This window comes from Anas platyrhynchos, chromosome 20 (genome assembly GCF_047663525.1).
Source record: "Anas platyrhynchos isolate ZD024472 breed Pekin duck chromosome 20, IASCAAS_PekinDuck_T2T, whole genome shotgun sequence".
In the NCBI taxonomy this organism is placed as follows: domain Eukaryota; kingdom Metazoa; phylum Chordata; class Aves; order Anseriformes; family Anatidae; genus Anas; species Anas platyrhynchos.
Genome location: NC_092606.1, coordinates 5,291,662 through 5,313,244, shown reverse-complemented (window position 1 = coordinate 5,313,244; position 21,583 = coordinate 5,291,662). Strand labels below are relative to the sequence as shown.

At 55.9% G+C, this 21,583-nt stretch overlaps 1 protein-coding gene across 6 annotated transcripts in view; it reads right to left on the bottom strand.

The window, feature by feature from the left end:
- The window catches only part of SMG6 (SMG6 nonsense mediated mRNA decay factor), a 110,687-nt gene that overhangs the window by 58,061 nt on the left and 31,043 nt on the right, over positions 1–21,583 (bottom strand). The window contains exon 11 of one of the 6 annotated variants that reach the window (XM_072026001.1): positions 9,341–12,220. The exons of the other annotated variants lie outside the window; for them this stretch is intronic. Within the exon in view, the coding sequence (XP_071882102.1) occupies positions 11,313–12,220 (908 nt within the window). The 3' untranslated portion in view covers positions 9,341–11,312. Of the gene's footprint in view, positions 1–9,340; positions 12,221–21,583 lie in introns of those variants that run through there. 6 annotated transcript variants of the gene reach the window in all.

The following is a 21,583-nucleotide window of genomic DNA, read 5'->3' as shown; positions in this document are numbered from 1 at the left end:
CCGAGCCGGGCTCTCTGCAGCCATAAATCTACCTGCCCTGCGGCGCGGGGGGGAAGGCTGCGGGGAGAAGGGGGGAGAGAGCCAGAGAGAGCGGGGATTTTTTTGTACCGGGGAGAACTTTGCGTTGCTCTGAGAACATTATATTCATGGAAAACATAAACCAACTGTCGTCAAAGTCGGCTGAGCTCAGGAAACGGAGCGGCCGGGAGAAGGCTGCCATGTGGCCGGATGTTATGTATTTCTAATTAGTGCTATACATCTTTCAGCAGCGAGTGTCCTTTTGCTGGGAAACACAACGCGCTGCCCTTGTTATTGTAACTGTCAGAGAGTGCTTAAACAGATAATCTCCAGGAAAAGTGATAAACACATCCCCTCTCCCACTAGGGTGGACAAAACAGCGATGCCAAAGCTCCGTCCGGGCAACGCAACCAGCCGCAGGAAATGGGAAGGGGAAAAGAGCCGGCGATGCGAGGGGCAGCCCGGCCGAGGAAGGGGATCTGCAGGAGGAAGCTTCTCACAGCCACCCGAGTGCCATGTGCAGGAGGAAATCCTGCGAGGGACGACCAGGGCAGAGCACGGCGTGGCCCCGGCCGCAGGGGTGCTTGCAGGGACGGGGCAGGAGGGCTGGAGGTGAAGGCTCCCGGCTGCTCCGCTGCAGGTAGCGGTGGAGGAGAGCCCCAGCAGCCAGAGCAGATCGCTTTGATTGAGGCCATCGGATCCAGCCAAGGGTCAGGAGGATTGCAGCGAGACGCTTTCCACGCTGGCCTCCCCGTCCTGCCCAACCTGAGCTCGGGGCCGGGAAGCCTGGAGCAGCGCCGGGCCGGCAGCAGGGACGCGCTCTGAGCCCCCAGCTGAGCCCCGGTGACGCCCTAAAGGACCCCACACGAAGGCAATGGAGCAAACGGGTCTCCAGACAGTGCTGAGGACGACACAACGGGCTGCCCGGGGGGGGATGCAGGAGGTGGAGGAGCCTGGAGAGCGCGGGGCTGCGGGCGAGCCGTGCCCAAAGCCCGCTGCGTGGTGTGTCAGCGGCTCGGCGGCTGATTCACCAGCCGGCTGCTGCCCTGCGGGGAAGAAAAGAGGCCGGTCAGCGTTGGGCTGACACCACCTGAAGGCCGTTTGTTTGCTCTCTTATCGCTCAGCCACGCGGCAGAGTTTTCCCCGTGAGTCACCCTCCGCCAGACGCGGCGCTGGCAGGGCTCCGGGGCTGCCCGGCGGGGACGGGGCCGTCTGCAGGAAGCGGGCAAGGCCGGCGGTGGAAGGGGAAAACAGAAAGCAGCAGAAGCACGGGGAGGGATGCTCAGGGCTGCAGGGCATTTCCCTAACGCCCCCTCGCCGAGGACCTGTGAGTCACGGGCACTCCCAGCTCTCTGCTGGGAACGGCGAGTCACACGCGCACCCGTCTGCCCCCCAAAGAGCCTGGGAAGCCAGCTGCACTCATCCAGCCCTGGCTAATGCCCCGCAGAGATCCTGGGAACGCTGGGGGGTTCTGCTGGGAAGGTGCTCCCCAGCTCTGCATCTGGAGGTGGCGGTCGGGACACGGCCCAGCTGGATGCCACCACCCGCACGCAGAGGGCTGAAACCCTCCCAAAACGACCTTCGGCTTGCAGCCACCACCTGGAAGCCCCCAAATCCATCTCCCCACACCGACTTCTCCCCAGAAAGAGGCAGGAAGGCCCTAGGGGGGGGTCTCAGCTGCAGCACCCAGACCCGCACGGCACAAGGGTGCTCCCCCAGCAGCCGGAGCTGCCCAGGAACCTGCGGCTCCCTCTGCTCCGTGCCGAAACCCCAGCTCGTCCAGGGGAGGGAGGCCTGCGAGGTGAGGAATGCTGGGGGCCTGGGGAGGATGGAGCAGCTCTCCCTGTGGAAGCCATTAGATATTCAACACTTCATTTGTTTCCAGCCGGCCCGGGCTGCAGCGCTGGGCTCGAGGACGGGAGGCTCTTCTCTGACGTAACCAGGAAGCAGCTGCAAAATTAAGGAATCCCTCATGACATCATAAAAAGGGTCGATGGTTTACAGGGGAAGGTATAAAAATTAATGACATATTCCCAAACCCGAAGCAGCCAGCCTGCCCGAGAGCCGCAGAGGAAGCCGTGCTGCCCCTGGCACAAAGGGGCTGCCCCGGGCGGCGCACTGCTGCCGGCCCCCTCCGGCTCACCCCAGAGCCCTGATTGTCCCTGAACCCCAAAGCCACACTCGGGGATGGAGCCTGGGGTGTGAGAACCACCTCGGGACGTGCTCCTGACCCCCAAAGAGCAGGGCTGTGTGCTCAGCAAGGGAATGGTTTTAGAGGCGGCTGTCACGCGTGCGCAGGGCGGCTCAGGAGTCGCTGACAAAGAACATTGGTTTGAAATGACTCAGGGAGAGGTGGTTAGTTGTTTCCACGGGGAAAGCAGGCACACGTGCCACGTGTGTGCCCCTAAAAAAAACACTTTTCTGCAGCTCTGGAGGACCAAGTGGTCCTGTAAGGCCAGGCAGCAGCACGTGGTCCTGCTCCACCGCACGGCTCAGGTTAGGGCAGAGAGAGTGACATTAGCCTTGAGGACAAGCACTGAGCCATTTCCACTTGAAAAGGGAAAAGGATAGTGGTTTAAAATTAACCGCGGCCTTTTCCAGGAAATATCAGTGGAAAGAAGCAGCCATTTTTAGAACTGTTATTCTCAGAAATTTCCTGAAAAGACCCATCAGTCAAAACACCGACTGAAGCCGTTTCCACTTGCGCCGAGCCGCACTTCGCAGCTCCCTGCGCTCGGGGGGCCTGACCCTGGCGGCGGGGCCGGGAGCCTGGTGTGCCCCCTGCGGCCCCGGTGAGGCTGCAGGAGTCACTTTTGGACACGCAGCATCGCGTGGAGTGGCACAGACACCCCTGCTAACTGGGGCTGGTGGCAGATCCGTGTTCATGGCAGCTTTTGTTAGCTGTCTCCGCACCAGGATGTGCCATTCCCATGCAGCCAGCTGGGGCTGAAGACACCCACTCACCGGACTGATAAAGCCTGGGGAATCACCAGAAAAAACATTATTTCCCAGCATCGCCTTCAGCAGGGCTGCTCCAAACGGGCGAGCTGACACCCGGACTTCGGGAATGCTCGCCCCGAAGCTCTGCGCAATCCCTGGAGCTCTGGTCCTGCCTGCCAGCAACCAGCAGCAGGGATTTGACCCATCTGGCAGCTCAAAGGCTGCCACGTCCCAATGTACACGGCTCCTGGCTAGCTCCTGAGAAATTGTGCCCTGCTGAGCTGGCAAGCCAGCTCCTCAGCACATATAGAGAGAGTTCTGGGCCAGCCCGGCACCAGCTGGCTCTTGCTGCAGAGGGAATATTGCTGCAGGACGCACGAGTGGAGTGGGGATGGAGTGGTTTCCAAGGGGAAAGAGCCCGAAGACGAGCAGGGCACGGCGCACCTGGGTGGAACAGGGCACAAGGGGTACGCCAAAAGAAGAAAAAAAGAGGATGATGGAAACACAGAGAGGCGCGCTGCAGCGGGGCAGGATGATGCAAAATGAAAAATGCATTAAAAAAATACCTTGTCCTCAGTCTGTGTGGTCCTCGGGTCCTTCACCCCTTCCCAAACAAGGGAACTCGTGGCCGGTGAGGGGAGCGGGGTGCCCAGCACACGCACTGCCCTGGGAGCCCGGCTCAGCGCACGCAGCAGGCACGGCAAGCTGCTACCAGCATCCCACCCAGGAGCCACGCGCGTGCCCGGCCATAATTGTGTCAGATGTTATTTACAACGGGGGAGGAGGTGTGAACAGGGCTTCCCGAGAGATTTACTCCAGCCCCGAGTGCACTTTCACCAGAACAATCGCAGCGAAGGCGAGGCAGCCTCGCAACCCCCCTTACCCCGGTGCCGGAGGTGGGCACGGGTTTTTTTTGGCAGCCGAGGCGAGCGGACAGCCTGCAACTTAACTTCTCCGGGGCAAGCCTCGTGCCTGGAGCAGAAGCGAAGGAGAGCAAAGTGGCTGCAGACAGGAGCGCTCGCCCCGAGCCGCCTTTGCTGGGGCAGGAGCGGCAAGGCGAGGAGCTTCTGTTTCAACACCTTCACTCGCTGCGCTTCTTTTTACAGCTTCCTGCGGGACCCGGCCTCCAGGCTGTCACTTTGCAAAGCAAATGCCAAATGGAAAGCAAAACCTGGGCCTGTCACCCCCAGCCACGCTCCTACAAGAAGGGCAGAGCCCCGAGGCCGTGCCTACAGTGAAGCTTACCTAACACTTTCCGTTGTAAGACCCTGTTTTTAGTTCCTAACAGCTTCGCCAAACTTTAACCATTTAGGCCGCGATCCCCCATGCCAAAAGCTTTCCTCGAGCGAAATTTATGGGGAAAATTTCATCCGAAGAGGTTCAGCCATTTGCCAGAATGAGGTTAGGGAAAATATATTGTTCTTCTCAAGTTAAAAATGCTTCGGCCGTTTCAGTGAAATCCCCAGCACCTTCACACTTCGGAGCAGGAACCAGAAGTTTGGCAGGGGACGGCTGCGGGCTTTGGGCGTGCCTTCTGCCACCTCACTCCACCCTTTACTTTGCCAAGGGGTGAAAAGCTGAGTGTTAGCAGACAGCTCGCACGTGCCAGCCCGGTTAATCCGCTGGGACGGCCAACAGGAGGGGAAACCAACCGAGGGAGGACAAAGGAGAGGGAGCAATAGGCAGAAGAAGGGTGCTGGAGCAGCAGGAGCGAGGGGATGCCGTAGCAGCAGGGCTGTAGCCTGCTCTCCGGGACACCAGCCCCAAACCAACACCCAGACGTAACGCCCAGATGGGGCAGACGCCGTTGTGGTTGATCCAAATTTCAGCACCCACCGAGGATCCCAGATGAGGTCGGCCTGAGCTCGTTTTTCTGAAGATGATGGGAATTGCTTACAAATTACACAGCAATAAAAAATGTTAAACGAGCACAAAATCGAGCATCCAGAGGTCAGGAATACGAGATTCGGAGCTGTCCGTGCAACTCTGAGTCAACCCCATCGCACCGACACGCTATAAGGTAGCCCTAACGATGTATCATCTTCTCCCCCTTCGAGGTGCCAATTTCAGCTGTCACAAAACAAATGGTCCCCAAAGAACATCTTCCTCACGTGCTGAAACACGCATGTGCTCAGCTAGACTGGGGATTGCCGAAAACAGCCCTGTTTTGGGGACAAAGGAGGCTCGAGCAGCTTCTGTCTTCGCCTCGGTCCTGCTCCTCCAGGGGGACCCAGAATCTCTTGAACCACACCGTGCTGATGTGGCCGGGACCTGCACAGCCCTCGCTTGCTGCCTGGCCCCGGTGACACGTTGGGGATCACATCTGCAGGCAAGGGGCAAATGCAGCCACGACTGCAGCTAATTAGAGCTCTGCTTTGGAAATGAATGAATGCAGCCCAGGAAGGACCATGTATTTAGGGTATCTCCATCTCCTCTGCCTCGAGGTGAGCGTTCCAAACCTAGAAAACCCGTTAGCTCCCTAATATCTCTCTGTAGACTTTAGAGATACCGTGCCGAAAGGCATCCAGAAGGGAGATGCTTTGAGACAGAAGCCAGGGAGCTTCTGCGATCCAATTATCTGGACCCAAACTGTCCAGCTCTCCCTGCGCATCGCGAAGCACTGAGGATAGCGATAACACTTCATCAGTGACTTCTCTGGAAAAGTCCCATGGGCAGGAAAAGGAATTTTACAAGCGAAAGGACAAAAGCAAAACGGAGCACGGGATCTTTTTGCCACGTTATCATCCCCTCTATCGCAGGAGCCCTTATCTGCATCACGGCACACCTCGAGCGAGTGAAGTGCTGCAGGATGCGAGCTCTGAGGCTCGCCCTGCTCCAAGGAGCCCCCAGTCCCTGGTGGTGAACGGGGGCCACGTGCTCCTCCTGTGGAAATTTGGAAGAAAAAAAAAAAAAAATCAGCCCAGAGCAGTGCCACGCAAAGGAAGGTTCTCAGGTGTCGAGTGAGCAATTCCCTACTGGAAGGGCTGAAACCACAGGCACAAACCCACAGCACACAGGGAAACTGTTCCAGGAAGTCTAACATCCGAGCCCCGATATTAGAAAATATGATCTCAGCGCTCCAACAACGCGCACGCAGCCGAAGCCTCGGGTCCCCAACCACCGCACCGACTGCAGCGCGCGCGCACGGATGATTGAGCCCCCTGCCACCGGGCTCAGCCCGGAGCAACCAAAAAGCTTTAACCTTCTACGGTCGCTAACAAGCGTAAGGCGTAACGCTTTGATGCCAAATTCCTCTTTTCTCCCGTGACTTGAGATGGGATTGGCATGACCGTGAAGCTCCCCGCAGCTACCGTTGCTGCGGCGCTCCCGACGCCGCCGTCTGTGGGGAGAAGCAGCCCCGAGTTCGCCGGGCTCTGCCCCGGGCACCCCGGCACCCCTCCGAGTTGCCGGGCCAGCGCCGCCCCGTTTCCTGCAGAGATTTGAAAACCTGTTGCAGTTCCAAAACGAGCTTCGATTTCACTGTGACCAGCAGCTCGGAGACTCGTAGTTACTATACAGCCGAATAAAATATTTTTTCATAAATTTAACGCCAGCATGTCTGTGTTTGGAAACTTTGAAAATCCATGTTGTATGGTTTACTGCACTGGAAAAGGTGCCAGCAGAGTTTCAAAGGAAGGGAAGTGTATAACTGTTTCCTTTCAAATGCATTTTCCAATGGGATCCATTGAGGGAAAAGGCTGGAACTAACTAAAACATTATTAAAAACTGTTATGAAAAGAGACAGAGAGATGGAAAAAGATAGACAAAAAGTCCAATACACAGCCGAGAGGGAGGGAGGGAGACAGGCAGCGAGAAAGGGGATACGGGCAGAAAGACACTTTGGGTGGGGAAAACGGGGCGAGACGGGGAGTTTTATCTGGCAGGCACCGTCCGTGGTTTCATATTGTTGCAGATCAATTGATCGGGACTTCAAGTGCTGCTGGCCCAGTGGCACAAGGCGAACCACAGAGTTGGCTGCAGGCGCGGCGCTCGCGAACTGCTGACCTTCAGTTTTCAAACCAAAAATATTCCTCGGGAAACAGTCACACCGGGTTCCAGGCCGGGCTGCCAAGCGCAAACAAGCACTACTAACCTGAAGCAACGCCCCGAGCCCTTACCCCGAGCAACAAACCAGGACTAATAACCTGAAGTAACTCCCGGCTCCGGTTCCACCGGCGTTACCCCGGCGTGACATGGGCGTAGGGGCTCGGCTCGGCCGCCCGCACTGAGTGGAGCGGGTCGCTCGCCAACCGCTGACACACGCCGGTCGCGAGGAGATGCAGGCATCGTCCCAGACACGCTGCCGACGGGCAGCCCCCTCTCCGCACCGACCCGCTAGAAACACCACTAGAGCCACCCCTAGAAATACCCAAAGGATTGGGGCCGTGCGGCGCAGCCAGCCCGCGTCCCAAACCTCCACCTGAAGTCGAGGCACAGCCCTGGGTTTGCTGCCTTAAAATTTAAAAGGGGAATGAAAGGGGCTGGAAAAGCACCTTTGGTGGAACACCCGGTGCCCCCCGACATGGGGAGGGGGCAGGATCCCTGTGGCCCTGCCAGGCTTCAAAGAGCCAGGCTGGGGCGGGCAGAGCTGGGCGCAAGCCTGCAGAGCTCCAGGCCCGCGGTGCTGTGGGGTGCAGTAACCGTGGGCTGTAGCGCACATGTCGAGGGATGAGGGGAAAAAAATAAACAGACAGACAAAAGAATGAGGATGCTCTGCCAATTCCAATTGTGCAGCTTTTCTTTTAAATGCTTATCAAGCTGAGAAAGAGCAGAGTTCTTGGAAAACAAGGTTTCCTTTCTTCCCATGCCAGTGTCAAACACCCTCAAGGACGGGTACGGCACAGGCGCTCGCTGCCTGCCGCCCTCCCGCAGCCGCCGTCCCGCGTCCCGTCCCATCCCAGCCACCCCTGGAAGGGCTCACGAGCAACAGCCCCGGCGTTTCTGGTAAAAAGATCGCTGTGCTTTTTTTTTTTTTATATGAATCTCCAATCTGGCTGGGTTCAAATTATGGCCAATTACCCACCGACACTTCTCGCTAATAAAATAAATTTTTTACGGGCCCTAATTACTGCTTTCGCTGAACTGCTCTACAGGAAGCCGGAGCGCTGCGGCTCTCCAGACGGCAGCAGACGGCAAAGCGAGGCACCCGCGAGAGGAGCAGCGAGTGACTCAGAGGAGACGAGAGCTGGAAGAGGGGGAGAGCTCCTGGCTGGAGCTGCACCGGTTCCCAGTGCCCCGCGCACGGGGCGCGTTGCGGTGTCCCCCCCCTCCCCGAGGCACGGCACCCCGCTACCTGTGACGCAAGGCTGGCCTCGGGGCCGGTACCGTGGGCGTGAACGGGCGGTGAAACTGTATTTGGAAAGGGGATGACATTGTTATTTGGAAGCGGGTTGAAATTGTTATTTGGAAAGGGGATGAAATTGTTATTTGGAAACGGCCGCACGGGTCGCGTGTGGCAGGGAGCCGTGGCTCCGCGCTGCGCCTCCCCGCGGGGCTGCGTGCCCGGGGGGGATCAGCCCCCGCAGCGGGGGGACCCCGAGCAGGGAGGGAGGGAGGGAAGGCACCACCCCAGCTCGGCTCCCACCTTCGGCTCTCTGTTACAGCTACAGTTAATTGAAAGAGACAGTAGCGTAGGCCAAACCAGCAGAAATGTACAAATTCCTCCGCAAAACGTGAAGCGTCCGGGCTCCAAGAGCCCGCTCCCAGCTCCTCCTTGTGCGCGCGCTCCCGCTCGCCAGCGCGGCCCCGGAGGACTTCCTGAGAATGAAAAACGAGCAGGAACCCCGGAGGTGACTGCAACCCGCAGCCCGGCCCTCCCTCCCGGCTCGAGAGCTCGGCGGCACGGCCGGGGAACACCGGGGGACGCAGCGGGACAAGCGCTGGGCGCAACGCGCTGCAGCCCCCGCGGCCCCGGGCTGCTGGAGTCTCTCAAAGCAGGGCTGCCACGCAGGTATCCGGGCTGGGCCGGGGAGCCACGGCTCTGCTAGATTGATTAATTTTTTCTTTCTTAAGCGGGATTACTTTAATTTTCGAGGCCTAATGGAGTCCAGCTGCGCCGGGGGAGGCGAGGCTGCAGTAGTACAAAGGCAGAGCTCTCCACGCTGGTGCAAAGTTGTACACCAGGCACCGCGCACACGCGCGCGCACACACACACACAAAGACCTATAAAAAGGATGCACTGCAGCGGGATATTTTTAGTCCTGACAATACGGCACTAAAAATACGACTTTGCTAATACATCACTACAGAACTATTCCCAGTGTCCATTCAGGAACGGTTTTAAAACATTTATTTTTGTTTCCTTTTGCAATGGTCAGAGAGGAGGGAGAAAATAGAAACTCATTGATAAGAGGAAACGAGAGAGACATGAAAAATTGAAAACTACCTAAAAGCTCATGGAGAGGTTTATTTTATTAGTTCTTAATAAATATCTTGCAGATTTCCTCAGGAAATACACCAGATCACATGTAAAATAGTTTGGTACTGATGTCAACTGTGTCAGCATATGAAATCTATTAGGGTGAAGCCACAGCAGGGTGATCAGCGTGCTGAAAAACTGCACGGCACTGAGGCGAGGGGGGGCGGGGGGAATCTCACGGCCCTTCCAAATTCTTCGAGAGGTAAAAAAGTCAGCCAAGACGCAGAGAGAGAGAAAAAAAAGATCCCACATCCTGCTTTGCGCTGCCAGCAATGTGAAGTGCCCAGAGATTAATTCTATGTCTGGCCTGGAAATGTGACTTTAAAGCATGGAGGGAGCGGGGAGGAGGAGGAGGAGGAGAGAGGAACGAGAAGGCCAGGCTAACGGGGACTGGCACCGTGCCACCGACCCCCCTCACCCCCCCCTCCCCTCCGTCCCCCCTCTTCCCCTCCCCGAGTGTCCTGGTTTCAGTTAGAACAGAATTAATTTTCTTCCTAGTAGCTGGTGGAATGCTGTGTTTTGGCTTAGGATGAGAAGAGTGCTGATAACACCCCGATGCTTTAATTGTTGCAGAGCAGTGCTTATACTAAGCCAAGGACATCTCAGCCTTTTGCTCTGTCCTGCCAACGGGCAGGCTGGGGGTGCAGTAAGAGCTGGGAGGGGACAGACCCAGGACAGGTGACCCAAACTAGCCAAAGGGGTATTCCATACCATCTGACGTCATGCTAAACAATATATAGGGGTGGCTAGCTGGGGGGGAAAGGGGCCGGACTGCTCGGGGTTAGGCTGGGCATCGGTCAGCGAGTGGTGAGCAATTGCATTGTGCATCACTTGTTTGTACATACTATTATTACTTTCCTATTATCATCATTGTATTATTATTGTTATTATTTTTATTATTATTTTGTTATTATTATTTTCCTGTCTTATTAAACTGTCTTTATCTCAACTCACGGGCTTCACTTTCCATTTCTCTCCCCCGTCCCGGAGAGGGAGGGGGGAGGGTGAGCGAACGGCTGCGTGGTGTTTAGCTGCCGGCCGGGTTAAACCACAACAGCCTTTTTGGCGCCCAACGTGGGGCCCGAAAGGTTGAGATAACGGCAGATCTGATCAGAGTGTGTTAAACTAAAATTGGTGTAAGGATTAGACCTGCTTAATAGTCACTTGTCATAATGCTGATTGCTTTAATCTCAACTTTGCTGCGCCTGTTTTCCAAATTGAGTATTATAGTACATTATTTTCCGTATTTACTCTCTGTCGTGTTGTTTATCCTCTCCGGGCCCTGGTTTCAGATCATTATGGTGCTGTGTGTTGTAGCAATGGCTTATGAGACGATGAAATATGTGGTCATGACTCTAACTTGTTATTTGTATTCAGTAACATCGTCGACTCTGTACTTTGGAAACTGTATCTTGGAAACTATTAGCAATTATACCTATTGTTTTTTTCCATTAAGGAGTCAATCTGTGGAGGGGAAAGGGGAGGATATTTTTCCTTACTTGCTTACTCTCCCTTTCTCCTTCACCACCCCTGTATCCTCCTGGGTCACTCTGCCTTCCTCCTTCACCACCCTCTTATCCCCTGAGCTTGTCACAATAGCTCTCCAAGATATTGAATATTTCTGGAATACTCAGAGTACCATAGTCTTGTTGTTCTGCCTCATGAATGCACTTCAGGTTCTGCTTAAAGTTAAACAACTACTTGGGAAGCTCTTCTGGAGATCTGCCCGGGGGCAGGATAGTTGTGGGTGGCAGGGAGTATGGGCGGATATGGGCAGGCATCTAGAGCAGTTGGCACCCCCAGTGTGTTGGAAATTCACCCCTGAACAATGGCAAAATCCTCAAAAACTGGCAGAATGCTTGAAAAAAAGGTGTCATGATTCTGGCAGTTCTAAAGTAACACAAATCATTGTAACGTGCTGGGGCCTGGCTCATGCCTATCGAGCTGCCATTGATACTGCTATCAACTTAGTGACAGACCCTGCGGCCACTCCAAGCCCTGTGACAGATCCAACGGCCACTGTGACCCCTACGGTGGACTCGGCAGCCGCTCCAGATCCGGTTCCTGCAGCCGCTCCAGATCCGGTTCCTGCAGCCGCCCCAGCTCCAGCTCCTGCAGCCGCCCCAGCTCCAGCTCCTGCAGCCGCTCCAGTTCCAGCTCCTGCAGCCGCTCCAGTCCCAGCTCCTGCAGCCGCTCCAGATCCGGTTCCTGCAGCCGCCCCAGCTCCAGCTCCTGCAGCCGCTCCAGTCCCAGCTCCTGCAGCCGCTCCAGTCCCAGCTCCTGCAGCCGCTCCAGTTCCAGCTCCTGCAGCCGCTCCAGTCCCAGCTCCTGCAGCCGCTCCAGTTCCAGCTCCTGCAGCCGCTCCAGTTCCAGCTCCTGCAGCCGCTCCAGCTCCAGCTCCTGCAGCCGCTCCAGCTCCAGTTCCTGCAGCCGCTCCAGCTCCAGCTCCTGCAGCCGCTCCAGTCCCAGTTCCTGCAGTCGCTCCAGTTTCAGCTCCGGCCGCTACTCCAGTCCCAGTTCCTGCAACTGCTCCAGCTCCAGCTCCAGCTCCTGTAGCCGCTCCAGCTCCAGCTCCTACTGCTGCTCCAGTCCCAGCTCCTGCAACTGCTCCAGCTCCAGCTCCAGCTCCTGCAGCCGCTCCAGCTCCAGCTCCTACTGCTGCTCCAGTCCCAGCTCCTGCAACTGCTCCAGCTCCAGCTCCAGCTCCTGTAGCCGCTACAGCTCCGGTTCCTGCAACTGCTCCAGCTCCTGCAGCCGCTCCAGCTCCTGTGGCCGTGTCAGAGAAACGAGCTGTAGCAGTGCAAGTTGACCCTGCAGAGGGTATTCCAATCCCTGTGGCAGACCCTGTAACAAAGTCAGAGAAACGAGCAGTAGCAGTGCAAGCTGCCCCTGTAGAGAAGGTGAAAATATGGTACAGAAATTCAAGTCGTTTAGAACGCAGAGAGTCTTCTGCCAATCCAGGTAAGGCTTCCGCCAAAACTAAGTATAGAGATGACGAAGATGATGACGACGCTGGGCCATCAAGGATTCAGGAGGAGGAAGATGAGGATGCCGAAAGAGCAACAGTAACTACGCGAAGCCTAAACGAGCGCGAGCTACGAGATGTGCGAAAAGATTTTGGTCGCTGTATAGGTGAGCAGCTTGTCACCTGGCTGCTCCGGTGCTGGGACTCTGGAGCCAATTGTGTGGAATTAGACGGCAGGGAAGCCAGACGGTTGGGATCCCTTGCTCGAGACGCCGGCATTGACAAAGCAATTGCAGATGGAGCACGACCCACCAGCCTCTGGAGGCGTCTCCTCTCAGCTGTGAGGGAAAGGTATCCCTTCAAGGAAGATATTTTATGTGTACCAGGCAAGTGGACCACTATGGAGAAGGGAATCCAGTACCTGAGGGAATTAGCCGTACGGGAAGTGATTTATGAGGATCCAGACCAGACACAAACATCCAAAGATCCAGATGGAGTCAAGTGTACACGACCCATGTGGCGGAAGTTTGTACGGAGTGCACCATCATCATATGCCAGCTCATTGGCAGTAATGGCCTGGAAAGAGGATGAGGAACCCACAGTGGATGAAGCGGCTAAACAACTCCGGCAGTACGAAGAAAGTCTCTCCTCTTCCTTACAGGCCTGCGTCTCAGCTGTGGAGAAACTGTCTGAAGAGGTCCACCAACTTAAAGAGAATCTATCTTCCCCCCAACCTGAACCAACCAGTGTCCAACGACCAAAAGAGAACACTTGGGAGAAACTTTCTGAAAAGGTTCACCAACTTGAAGAGAGATTATTCTCCTCTGTACCTGTACAAAGCAGTGTCTCAGCTGTCAGGGGTAGGCGTTCACCCACACAAGGAAGACGATATGGTGGGTACTCACCCCGTGCCACCCTGTGGTTTTACTTACGAGACCATGGAGAGGACATGAGAAAATGGGATGGAAAATCTACTGCGACCCTAGAGGCACGGGTACGTGAGTTGCAAAAGAAAACAATCAGGAAAAAGGGATTCTCTGAAAAGTTTGCTGCTCCAACTTCCAGCAGACAGTCCTTCAAACACAGAAACGAAGAAGATTCTGACCAGGATTAGGGGGGCCCTGCCTCCAGCCAGGGGGAGGAAAGGGACAATCGAGTTTATTGGACTGTGTGGATTCGATGGCCTGGCACGTCACACGCACAGAAGTATAAGGCTTTAGTAGACACTGGTGCACAATGTACTATAATGCCATCGAGCTATAAAGGACCAGAGCCCATCTATATTTGTGGAGTGACAGGGGGATCTCAGCAGTTGACTGTATTGGAGGCTGAAGTGAGTCTGACTGGGAATGAGTGGGAGAAGCACCGCATTGTGACTGGTCCGGATGCTCCATGTATCCTTGGCATAGACTATCTTAGAAGAGGATATTGCAAGGACCCAAAAGGGTTCCGGTGGGCTTTTGGTATAGCTGCCTTAGAGACAGAGGGCATTAAACAATTATCTACCTTGCCTGGTCTCTCAGAGGACCCCTCTGTTGTGGGGTTGCTGAGGGTCGAAGAACAGCAAGTGCCAATCGCTACCACAACTGTGCACCGGCGGCAATATCGCACTAACCGAGACTCCCTGATTCCCATCCATAAGCTAATTCGTCAATTGGAGAGCCAAGGAGTGATCAGCAAGACCCATTCACCTTTCAATAGCCCCATATGGCCAGTGCGAAAGTCTAATGGCGAGTGGAGACTAACAGTGGACTATCGTGGCCTGAACGAAGTCACGCCACCACTGAGTGCTGCAGTGCCGGACATGCTGGAACTTCAGTATGAACTTGAGTCAAAGGCAGCCAAGTGGTACGCCACAATTGATATCGCTAATGCATTTTTCTCCATCCCTCTAGCAGCAGAGTGCAGGCCACAATTTGCCTTCACTTGGAGGGGAGTTCAATATACTTGGAATCGGCTGCCCCAGGGGTGGAAACACAGCCCTACCATTTGCCATGGACTGATCCAATCTGCGCTAGAGCAGGGGGAAGCTCCTGAACACCTGCAGTACATCGATGACATTATTGTGTGGGGTGACACAGCAGAGGAAGTTTTCGAGAAAGGGAAGAAAATAGTCCAAATCCTTCTGAAAGCCGGTTTTGCCATAAAACAGAATAAAGTCAAAGGACCTGCACGAGAGATCCAGTTTTTAGGAATAAAATGGCAAGATGGACGTCGTCAAATCCCAATGGATGTGATCAACAAAATAACAGCTATGTCTCCACCAACTAACAAAAAAGAAACACAGACTTTCCTAGGTGTTGTGGGGTTTTGGAGAATGCACATCCCAAATTACAGTCTGATTGTAAACCCGCTCTACCAAGTAACCCGTAAGAAGAATGAGTTTGAATGGGGCCCTGAACAACGACAAGCCTTTGAACAAATCAAGCAGGAAATAGTCCATGCAGTAGCCCTTGGGCCAGTTCGAACAGGACCAGATGTAAAGAATGTGCTCTACACTGCAGCCGGGGAGAACGGCCCCACCTGGAGCCTCTGGCAGAAAGAACCTGGGGAAACTCGAGGTCGGCCCCTGGGGTTTTGGAGTCGGGGATACAGAGGATCTGAGGCCCGCTATACCCCAACTGAAAAGGAGATATTGGCAGCATATGAAGGAGTTCGATCTGCTTCGGAGGTGGTCGGTACTGAAGCGCAACTCCTCCTAGCACCCCGATTGCCAGTACTAGGCTGGATGTTCAAGGGAAGGGTCCCCTCTACGCATCATGCAACTGATGCTACATGGAGCAAGTGGGTTGCATTGATTACTCAGCGGGCTCGAATAGGAAACCCCAGTCGCCCAGGAATATTGGAAGTGATCATGGACTGGCCAGAAGGCAAATACTTTGGGATATCATCAGAGGAGGAGGTGGGTCGTGCTGAAGAAGCCCCGTTGTACAACCAGTTACCAGAGAATGAAAAGAAATATGCCCTGTTCACTGATGGGTCCTGTCGTATTGTGGGGAAGCATCGAAGATGGAAGGCTGCTGTATGGAGTCCTACGCGACGAGTTGCAGAAGCTGCTGAGGGAGAAGGTGAATCAAGTCAGTTTGCAGAAGTGAAAGCCATTCAGCTGGCTTTAGACATTGCTGAACGAGAAAAATGGCCAGTTCTCTATCTCTACACCGATTCATGGATGGTAGCAAATGCCCTGTGGGGATGGTTACAGCAATGGAAGCAAAACAACTGGCAGCGTAGGGGCAAACCCATCTGGGCTGCTGCATTGTGGCAAGATATTGCTGCTCGGGTAGAGAACCTGGCTGTGAAAGTACGCCACGTAGATGCTCATGTGCCCAAGAATCGGGCTACTGAAGAACATCAAAACAACCAGCAGGTAGATCAGGCTGCTAAGATTGAAGTAGCTCAGGTGGACCTGGATTGGCAGCATAAAGGTGAATTATTTATAGCCCGATGGGCCCATGACACCTCAGGCCATCAAGGTAGAGATGCAACATACAGATGGGCTCGTGATCGAGGGGTGGACTTGACCATGGACGCTATAGCACAGGTTATTCATGACTGTGAAACATGTGCTGCAATCAAGCAAGCCAAACGGTCAAAGCCTCTTTGGTATGGAGGACGGTGGCTGAAATATAAATATGGAGAGGCCTGGCAGATTGATTACATCACACTCCCTCAAACTCGTAATGGCAAGCGCCACGTACTTACAATGGTGGAAGCAACCACCGGATGGCTGGAAACATACCCGGTGCCTCATGCCACCGCCCGGAATACCATCCTGGGCCTTGAAAAGCAAGTCCTATGGCGACATGGCACCCCAGAAAGAATAGAGTCAGACAATGGGACTCACTTCCGAAACAACCTTATAGACACTTGGGCCAAAGAACATGGTATTGAATGGGTGTATCACATCCCCTATCATGCACCAGCCTCCGGGAAAGTTGAACGATACAATGGCCTGTTAAAGACTACATTGAAAGCAATGGGCGCTGGGACGTTCAAAAACTGGGATACGCATTTGGCAAAGGCCACCTGGTTAGTCAATACTAGGGGATCTACCAACCGAGCTGGACCTGCCCAATCAAACCTGTTACGTACTGTAGATGGGGATAAAGTTCCTGTAGTGCATGTAAAAAATATGCTAGGTAAAACAGTCTGGGCTACTCCTGCCTCAGGAAAAGGCAAACCTATTCGTGGAATTGTTTTCGCTCAGGGACCTGGATACACTTGGTGGGTGATGCAAAAGAACGGAGAGGTCCGGTGTGTACCTCAAGGAGATTTAATACTGGGTGAGAATAGCCCAGGAACTGAATTGTACCATGTTAATTAGTATATTATACTGTATGTTATCACTACCATGATTACTATAGGTGACTAATTAGAATGTATGGAAAAGAGTGTAACCTGAGCATGACATAAATGGTATGGAATAAGGGGTGGATAGATGTCCTGGTTTCAGTTAGAACAGAATTAATTTTCTTCCTAGTAGCTGGTGGAATGCTGTGTTTTGGCTTAGGATGAGAAGAGTGCTGATAACACCCCGATGCTTTAATTGTTGCAGAGCAGTGCTTATACTAAGCCAAGGACATCTCAGCCTTTTGCTCTGTCCTGCCAACGGGCAGGCTGGGGGTGCAGTAAGAGCTGGGAGGGGACAGACCCAGGACAGGTGACCCAAACTAGCCAAAGGGGTATTCCATACCATCTGACGTCATGCTAAACAATATATAGGGGTGGCTAGCTGGGGGGGAAAGGGGCCGGACTGCTCGGGGTTAGGCTGGGCATCGGTCAGCGAGTGGTGAGCAATTGCATTGTGCATCACTTGTTTGTACATACTATTATTACTTTCCTATTATCATCATTGTATTATTATTGTTATTATTTTTATTATTATTTTGTTATTATTATTTTCCTGTCTTATTAAACTGTCTTTATCTCAACTCACGGGCTTCACTTTCCATTTCTCTCCCCCGTCCCGGAGAGGGAGGGGGGAGGGTGAGCGAACGGCTGCGTGGTGTTTAGCTGCCGGCCGGGTTAAACCACAACACCGAGCCATGTTTCAACGTAGACAGCAGTAAACCCCAGCAGACAGCAGCTCCGCGCGCGCTGCCAGGGCCTCGCACCAGCTGCAGCGCGTCTCCAGCTCCGCGCGCAGCCCCGCTGCAGATGGGCCCGCGAGCGGCCGCTTCCGCCGCGCCTGCCTTGAAAGCCCCCGGCACATGTGGCGGCGCTGAGCTGCTCCCCGAGGCCAGCCGGGAGCGCCCGGGGGGCCCCCCGCTGCCGGCACCGAGCGTGAGGTTTCGGCAGCCCCTCGGTTTCCCCGGGTCTTGCTCGGAAAGGTTGGTGCCGTTCCCAAGGCGCATTTGGCAGCCGGCGCCTCCTCTGCGGGGCTGTGCCGAGGGAGCGGGTGGAGAAGCACCAAGAGTTCATTGAGGCAGGGTGAGGAGTTGGGGCGGGGGTTTTACATCGCCGGGGGTATGGAATTAGGGACCCTCGTGCACTCTGGAGACCTGTGCCAGCCACAGGACATGTGCCAAGGGCAGGAGGGACACCTACGAGTGCCCTCGGCACGCTGCCTGCCAGCCGGCCCCATGGCCACGTTACCAGCAGCTGCCACACGCCGCACCCATCAGTGCCAAAAACGGCCCTTCGCTACCTGAAGCACCTCAAATCCGTGCTGCCACTCACCTGGGGTTAAACGGCCCCGCTCCCTCCTGTCCTGGCTGCGAAGCGGGGCGAGCATCCCGTTAGCCAGGGCGAGTCCCGAAGGCTGGGTTTAAGCACAGCCAGCACCCTGCTGCCAAGAGCCCGCTCCACGGGCACACGGGGTCAAGGGCAGGCACTAATCAGGGAAAATCAAAGGTCTCCAAACACAAACCTGCACTGGGGCCACCTTCTAGCCTCAGACACACATTTGGGAGAGGCAGGAGAGGAGCCCCCGCTGGGCAGCCCCGGGGAGGGAGGTGATGAACCTCACCGAGCTGCCAGGTTGCAGCTGAACCCGCACAGGGCACGGGCACGGGGCAGGCAGCCCTCGTTGCCTCCACCTGGCAGGCTATAAAACAGCCCCACAAGCTCAATCAAGAGTTTTACAACTTCACAAAGCACCATAATTAGGCTAATTATCCAGCCTTCTCTCGGAGAATTAAATAGAAATACAGTAATTGACTCGGCGTTGCTTAGAAGCACGAGGAAATCAAAGGCGCAGCGCACATTAAAGAGGCAGAAACATCTCTTTAAAAGTGAGAGGATTTCCTGTCACGGTACGAACATCTGAAGCCTCCCCAAGCCGCTGCACCTGGGGTGACCCCGCTCCCGCTCCCTCGCACCCCTCGCGCTGCACACACCAAAGCAGAGGCGAGGCAGAGCCCCAGGACAGCCGCGTCAGGCACCTCCCTTCTCGCCTCGCAGCAGGAGGACGGCCGGACACTGCGTGCCAGCACTCCATTTCCTGCCTCTCCTTTTCATACGGCGGTGCTGCCTCTTCCCACTTGCCGAAAAAAAACAGGGGCCGAGTCTCGGCACGGGCAGAGCGAGCCCAGGCCCCGGTGGCACCGCAGCGAGCGAGCCCCTCCGAGCCACCCCGGCCCTGCTGCGACTTGCCGTGGGGCGGCAGAAGCTTGGCGGGGAAGCAGACTCGGGCTTTGTGCTTACAAAGCGTTTCTCTCCCTTTGTTGCCCTGAAACGAGATCTCCCGGTGTCACCCTGAGACCCCGGTGTCACCCTGCGTTTGGTGGAACCGCTCCAGGAGCGGGCAGAAGCCCCCGGGGCGTTCAGCTGACGCCGCTCCCCGGGGAATTTGCACCACGCTCGGGGCTGGAGGGCAGGACTGGAGAGTCTGACACACCGGCAGGCGCTCGGTTTCACTGGAAACCTTCCCCTTCCCTGCCACAAAAGCCTCGCTCGAGCTCTTGCCTCCGAAGCCGACGGGGCTAGGTTTCAGAAACCTGAACTGCGAGTGGAAATTCCCTGCCGCGCGCGCCGCGCGGTGCAGCTCCTGCTGGCACTGGTGGCAGGGGGGAAAAAAAATCACGTGGGCCCCGCACACACGGCTCGCTGAGGAGTCTTGCATCAGAGGGCAGAAGCCAGCAGCCAGGAAAATAACTCCAATTACGGTAAATAAATCCCCAAATATGTGACAATTTGCCTTTTAAACAGGAAACAGAGGGGAATAAGCAAAGGAAGACTTTGGTCTAAACATTGCTGCCACCAGCCTCAAGAGCCCAAGAGCGAGGCTCTGAAGACACGTCTGGGCCAAGAGCGTTTTACCTGGGCTTTTCTGATGTGTTTCAAAGGCTGAGACAGCTTCCTTCCCCCGAAGGAAAGGCGCCTGCAGTTCCCGGCAGCTGTGCCAACCTCCAGCTCTCCAAGCACTCGGAGGAGCAGCCCTGGAGGGACAGCTACCACCCTCCGGACACGTGCGTGACCCTCGCGGGGCTCCGTGTGAGCGCCAGCCCGGCGCGGCGCAGGAAGCGTGCGCTGCGCGGTCACGCACACCCGCACCGCGTCGGCGCTGCTCTCCTGCTCACGTGGAGAAGCCCAGGCACGGCCAGGAACACCCGTGGGCAGCTGAAGGAGTGTGAAAGCCCTGTGCACACACGCACGGAGCTCTCCGTACCTGTGCTCTCTCAAAAGACTCCACGGGAGCACGGGGAGGCCGATGGAGACCGGGCCTGGGTGCTCCTCCTCTGGGTTTCCTCCTCCCCTGCTTCACGCTTGGACCTGAGGCAAATGAGAAGAGCAGCGCCACGACGGGAGGGGAAGGATGAATTTAACGAGCGGTTCCTCCAGGCTGAAAGGCCTCAGGAGGCATTGTGCCTTAACAACACCTCGCCGACGCCAGGGCCAGGCAGTCTGGCAGGGAAATGGCACACCGGGGCTGCCAGGTGCACGCTCGACACCTCAGGACAGAGGCTTCAGCCCGTGCTTGCTGCACGACGAGCCCTCAGAAAGCCAATTACACAACCTCCTTCGCACCAAAACCGAGGCCCCAGGCAGGTGGAGAGCCCTCGGGCTCCCAACGGGCACCGGCTCCAGCAGCTCAGCCCCCAGCAGTCCCCCTGTGCCGTGGGGACAGAGGTGGGGACCGGCTGCCCCCCGGTGAAGCACCCATTTGCCACGCGAGGAGGCAAACTATGAGAAAATGAGTCAGTTCTGCTCCCCAGACAGGGGAAGATCGAGTTGCTGCTTCTGCTATCTGCAGCCTGAGGTTTATTACGCTTTGTTTTGTGCCTAATTTTAAAACTCCACCAAACCAAGGCAGCCGTCCACAGCACTGCTTTATTTTTAAACTCCCTCAGATGCGCCGGACTCCCTTGTGATCGACTCCCAGCACCTTCTGCCTGCTCCAACCTGCGAGATGTGGTTAGAGCCTCAAGAGAAGCCATTGAGATGTGGCTGCAGCAGCAGAGCGCCACGGGCTTCCGCCGAGCCTTTTTCTGACGCTGCAGCGAGCTCTGAGCAAAGCTGGGCTCCAGCCATCGGAAACCAAACCAGAACCATGAAGATGGTCAGAGACGAGGCCCGGTTCTGCCGCCGAGGGCAGACACCACCAGCTTCTGCAACGTCCCCGGGGATATTTTAAGGGTTTACGCTTTAGCTCGTAAGCCCGAGCAGCTGCGGTCAGCAAAGCGAAACGCGCTCTGCTCCGAGCGGGGCCGCGCGTGGTGGCAGGACAGGAGTGGAGCAGCCGCGTGTAAGAAGCACAGGCTGAATTTTTGGGGGCCTTTGAGGTCGATGCATCCCCTGAAGCCAGGCCGGGGTGCTGAAGATAGGTGGGAGGAGAAGGAAGGGAACCCTGTGCCTGCCAGAAGCTGCAGGTGATGCCCGCTGACCTGGGGATCCTTCTCCCGTCTACCAAAAAGATTTAGGCGAGACCAACGTCAGGTTTTCAACCATGCCGGGCTGTGCACGGCACCGAACCCTTGCAAAAAATGCAGTTAGGGGACGCTCAAACACGGAACGACAGCTCCGTGTTAGCCAGGCAGCTTTTACTCAACACTGCTGCGATGGCACCGGTGGCTCTGCGCCGAAGCCGCCCCAGGGAGTGGCACCCAACCCTCCCTCACTTCATCAGCCCTTAGAGCTCCCCTCGCCAACCTCACCTCGGACAGCCAAGCCGACTTTGTTTTCCCCCAGCAGGGCTGTGAGCAAAGCCCTGCCCGACCCCAGCCACCTCCACAAACCCTCCCCGTGCGCTCTGGCAGCCCCAAAACAGCCCCGCCAAAGGCTCCGGGCTCTGCCGAACCCCC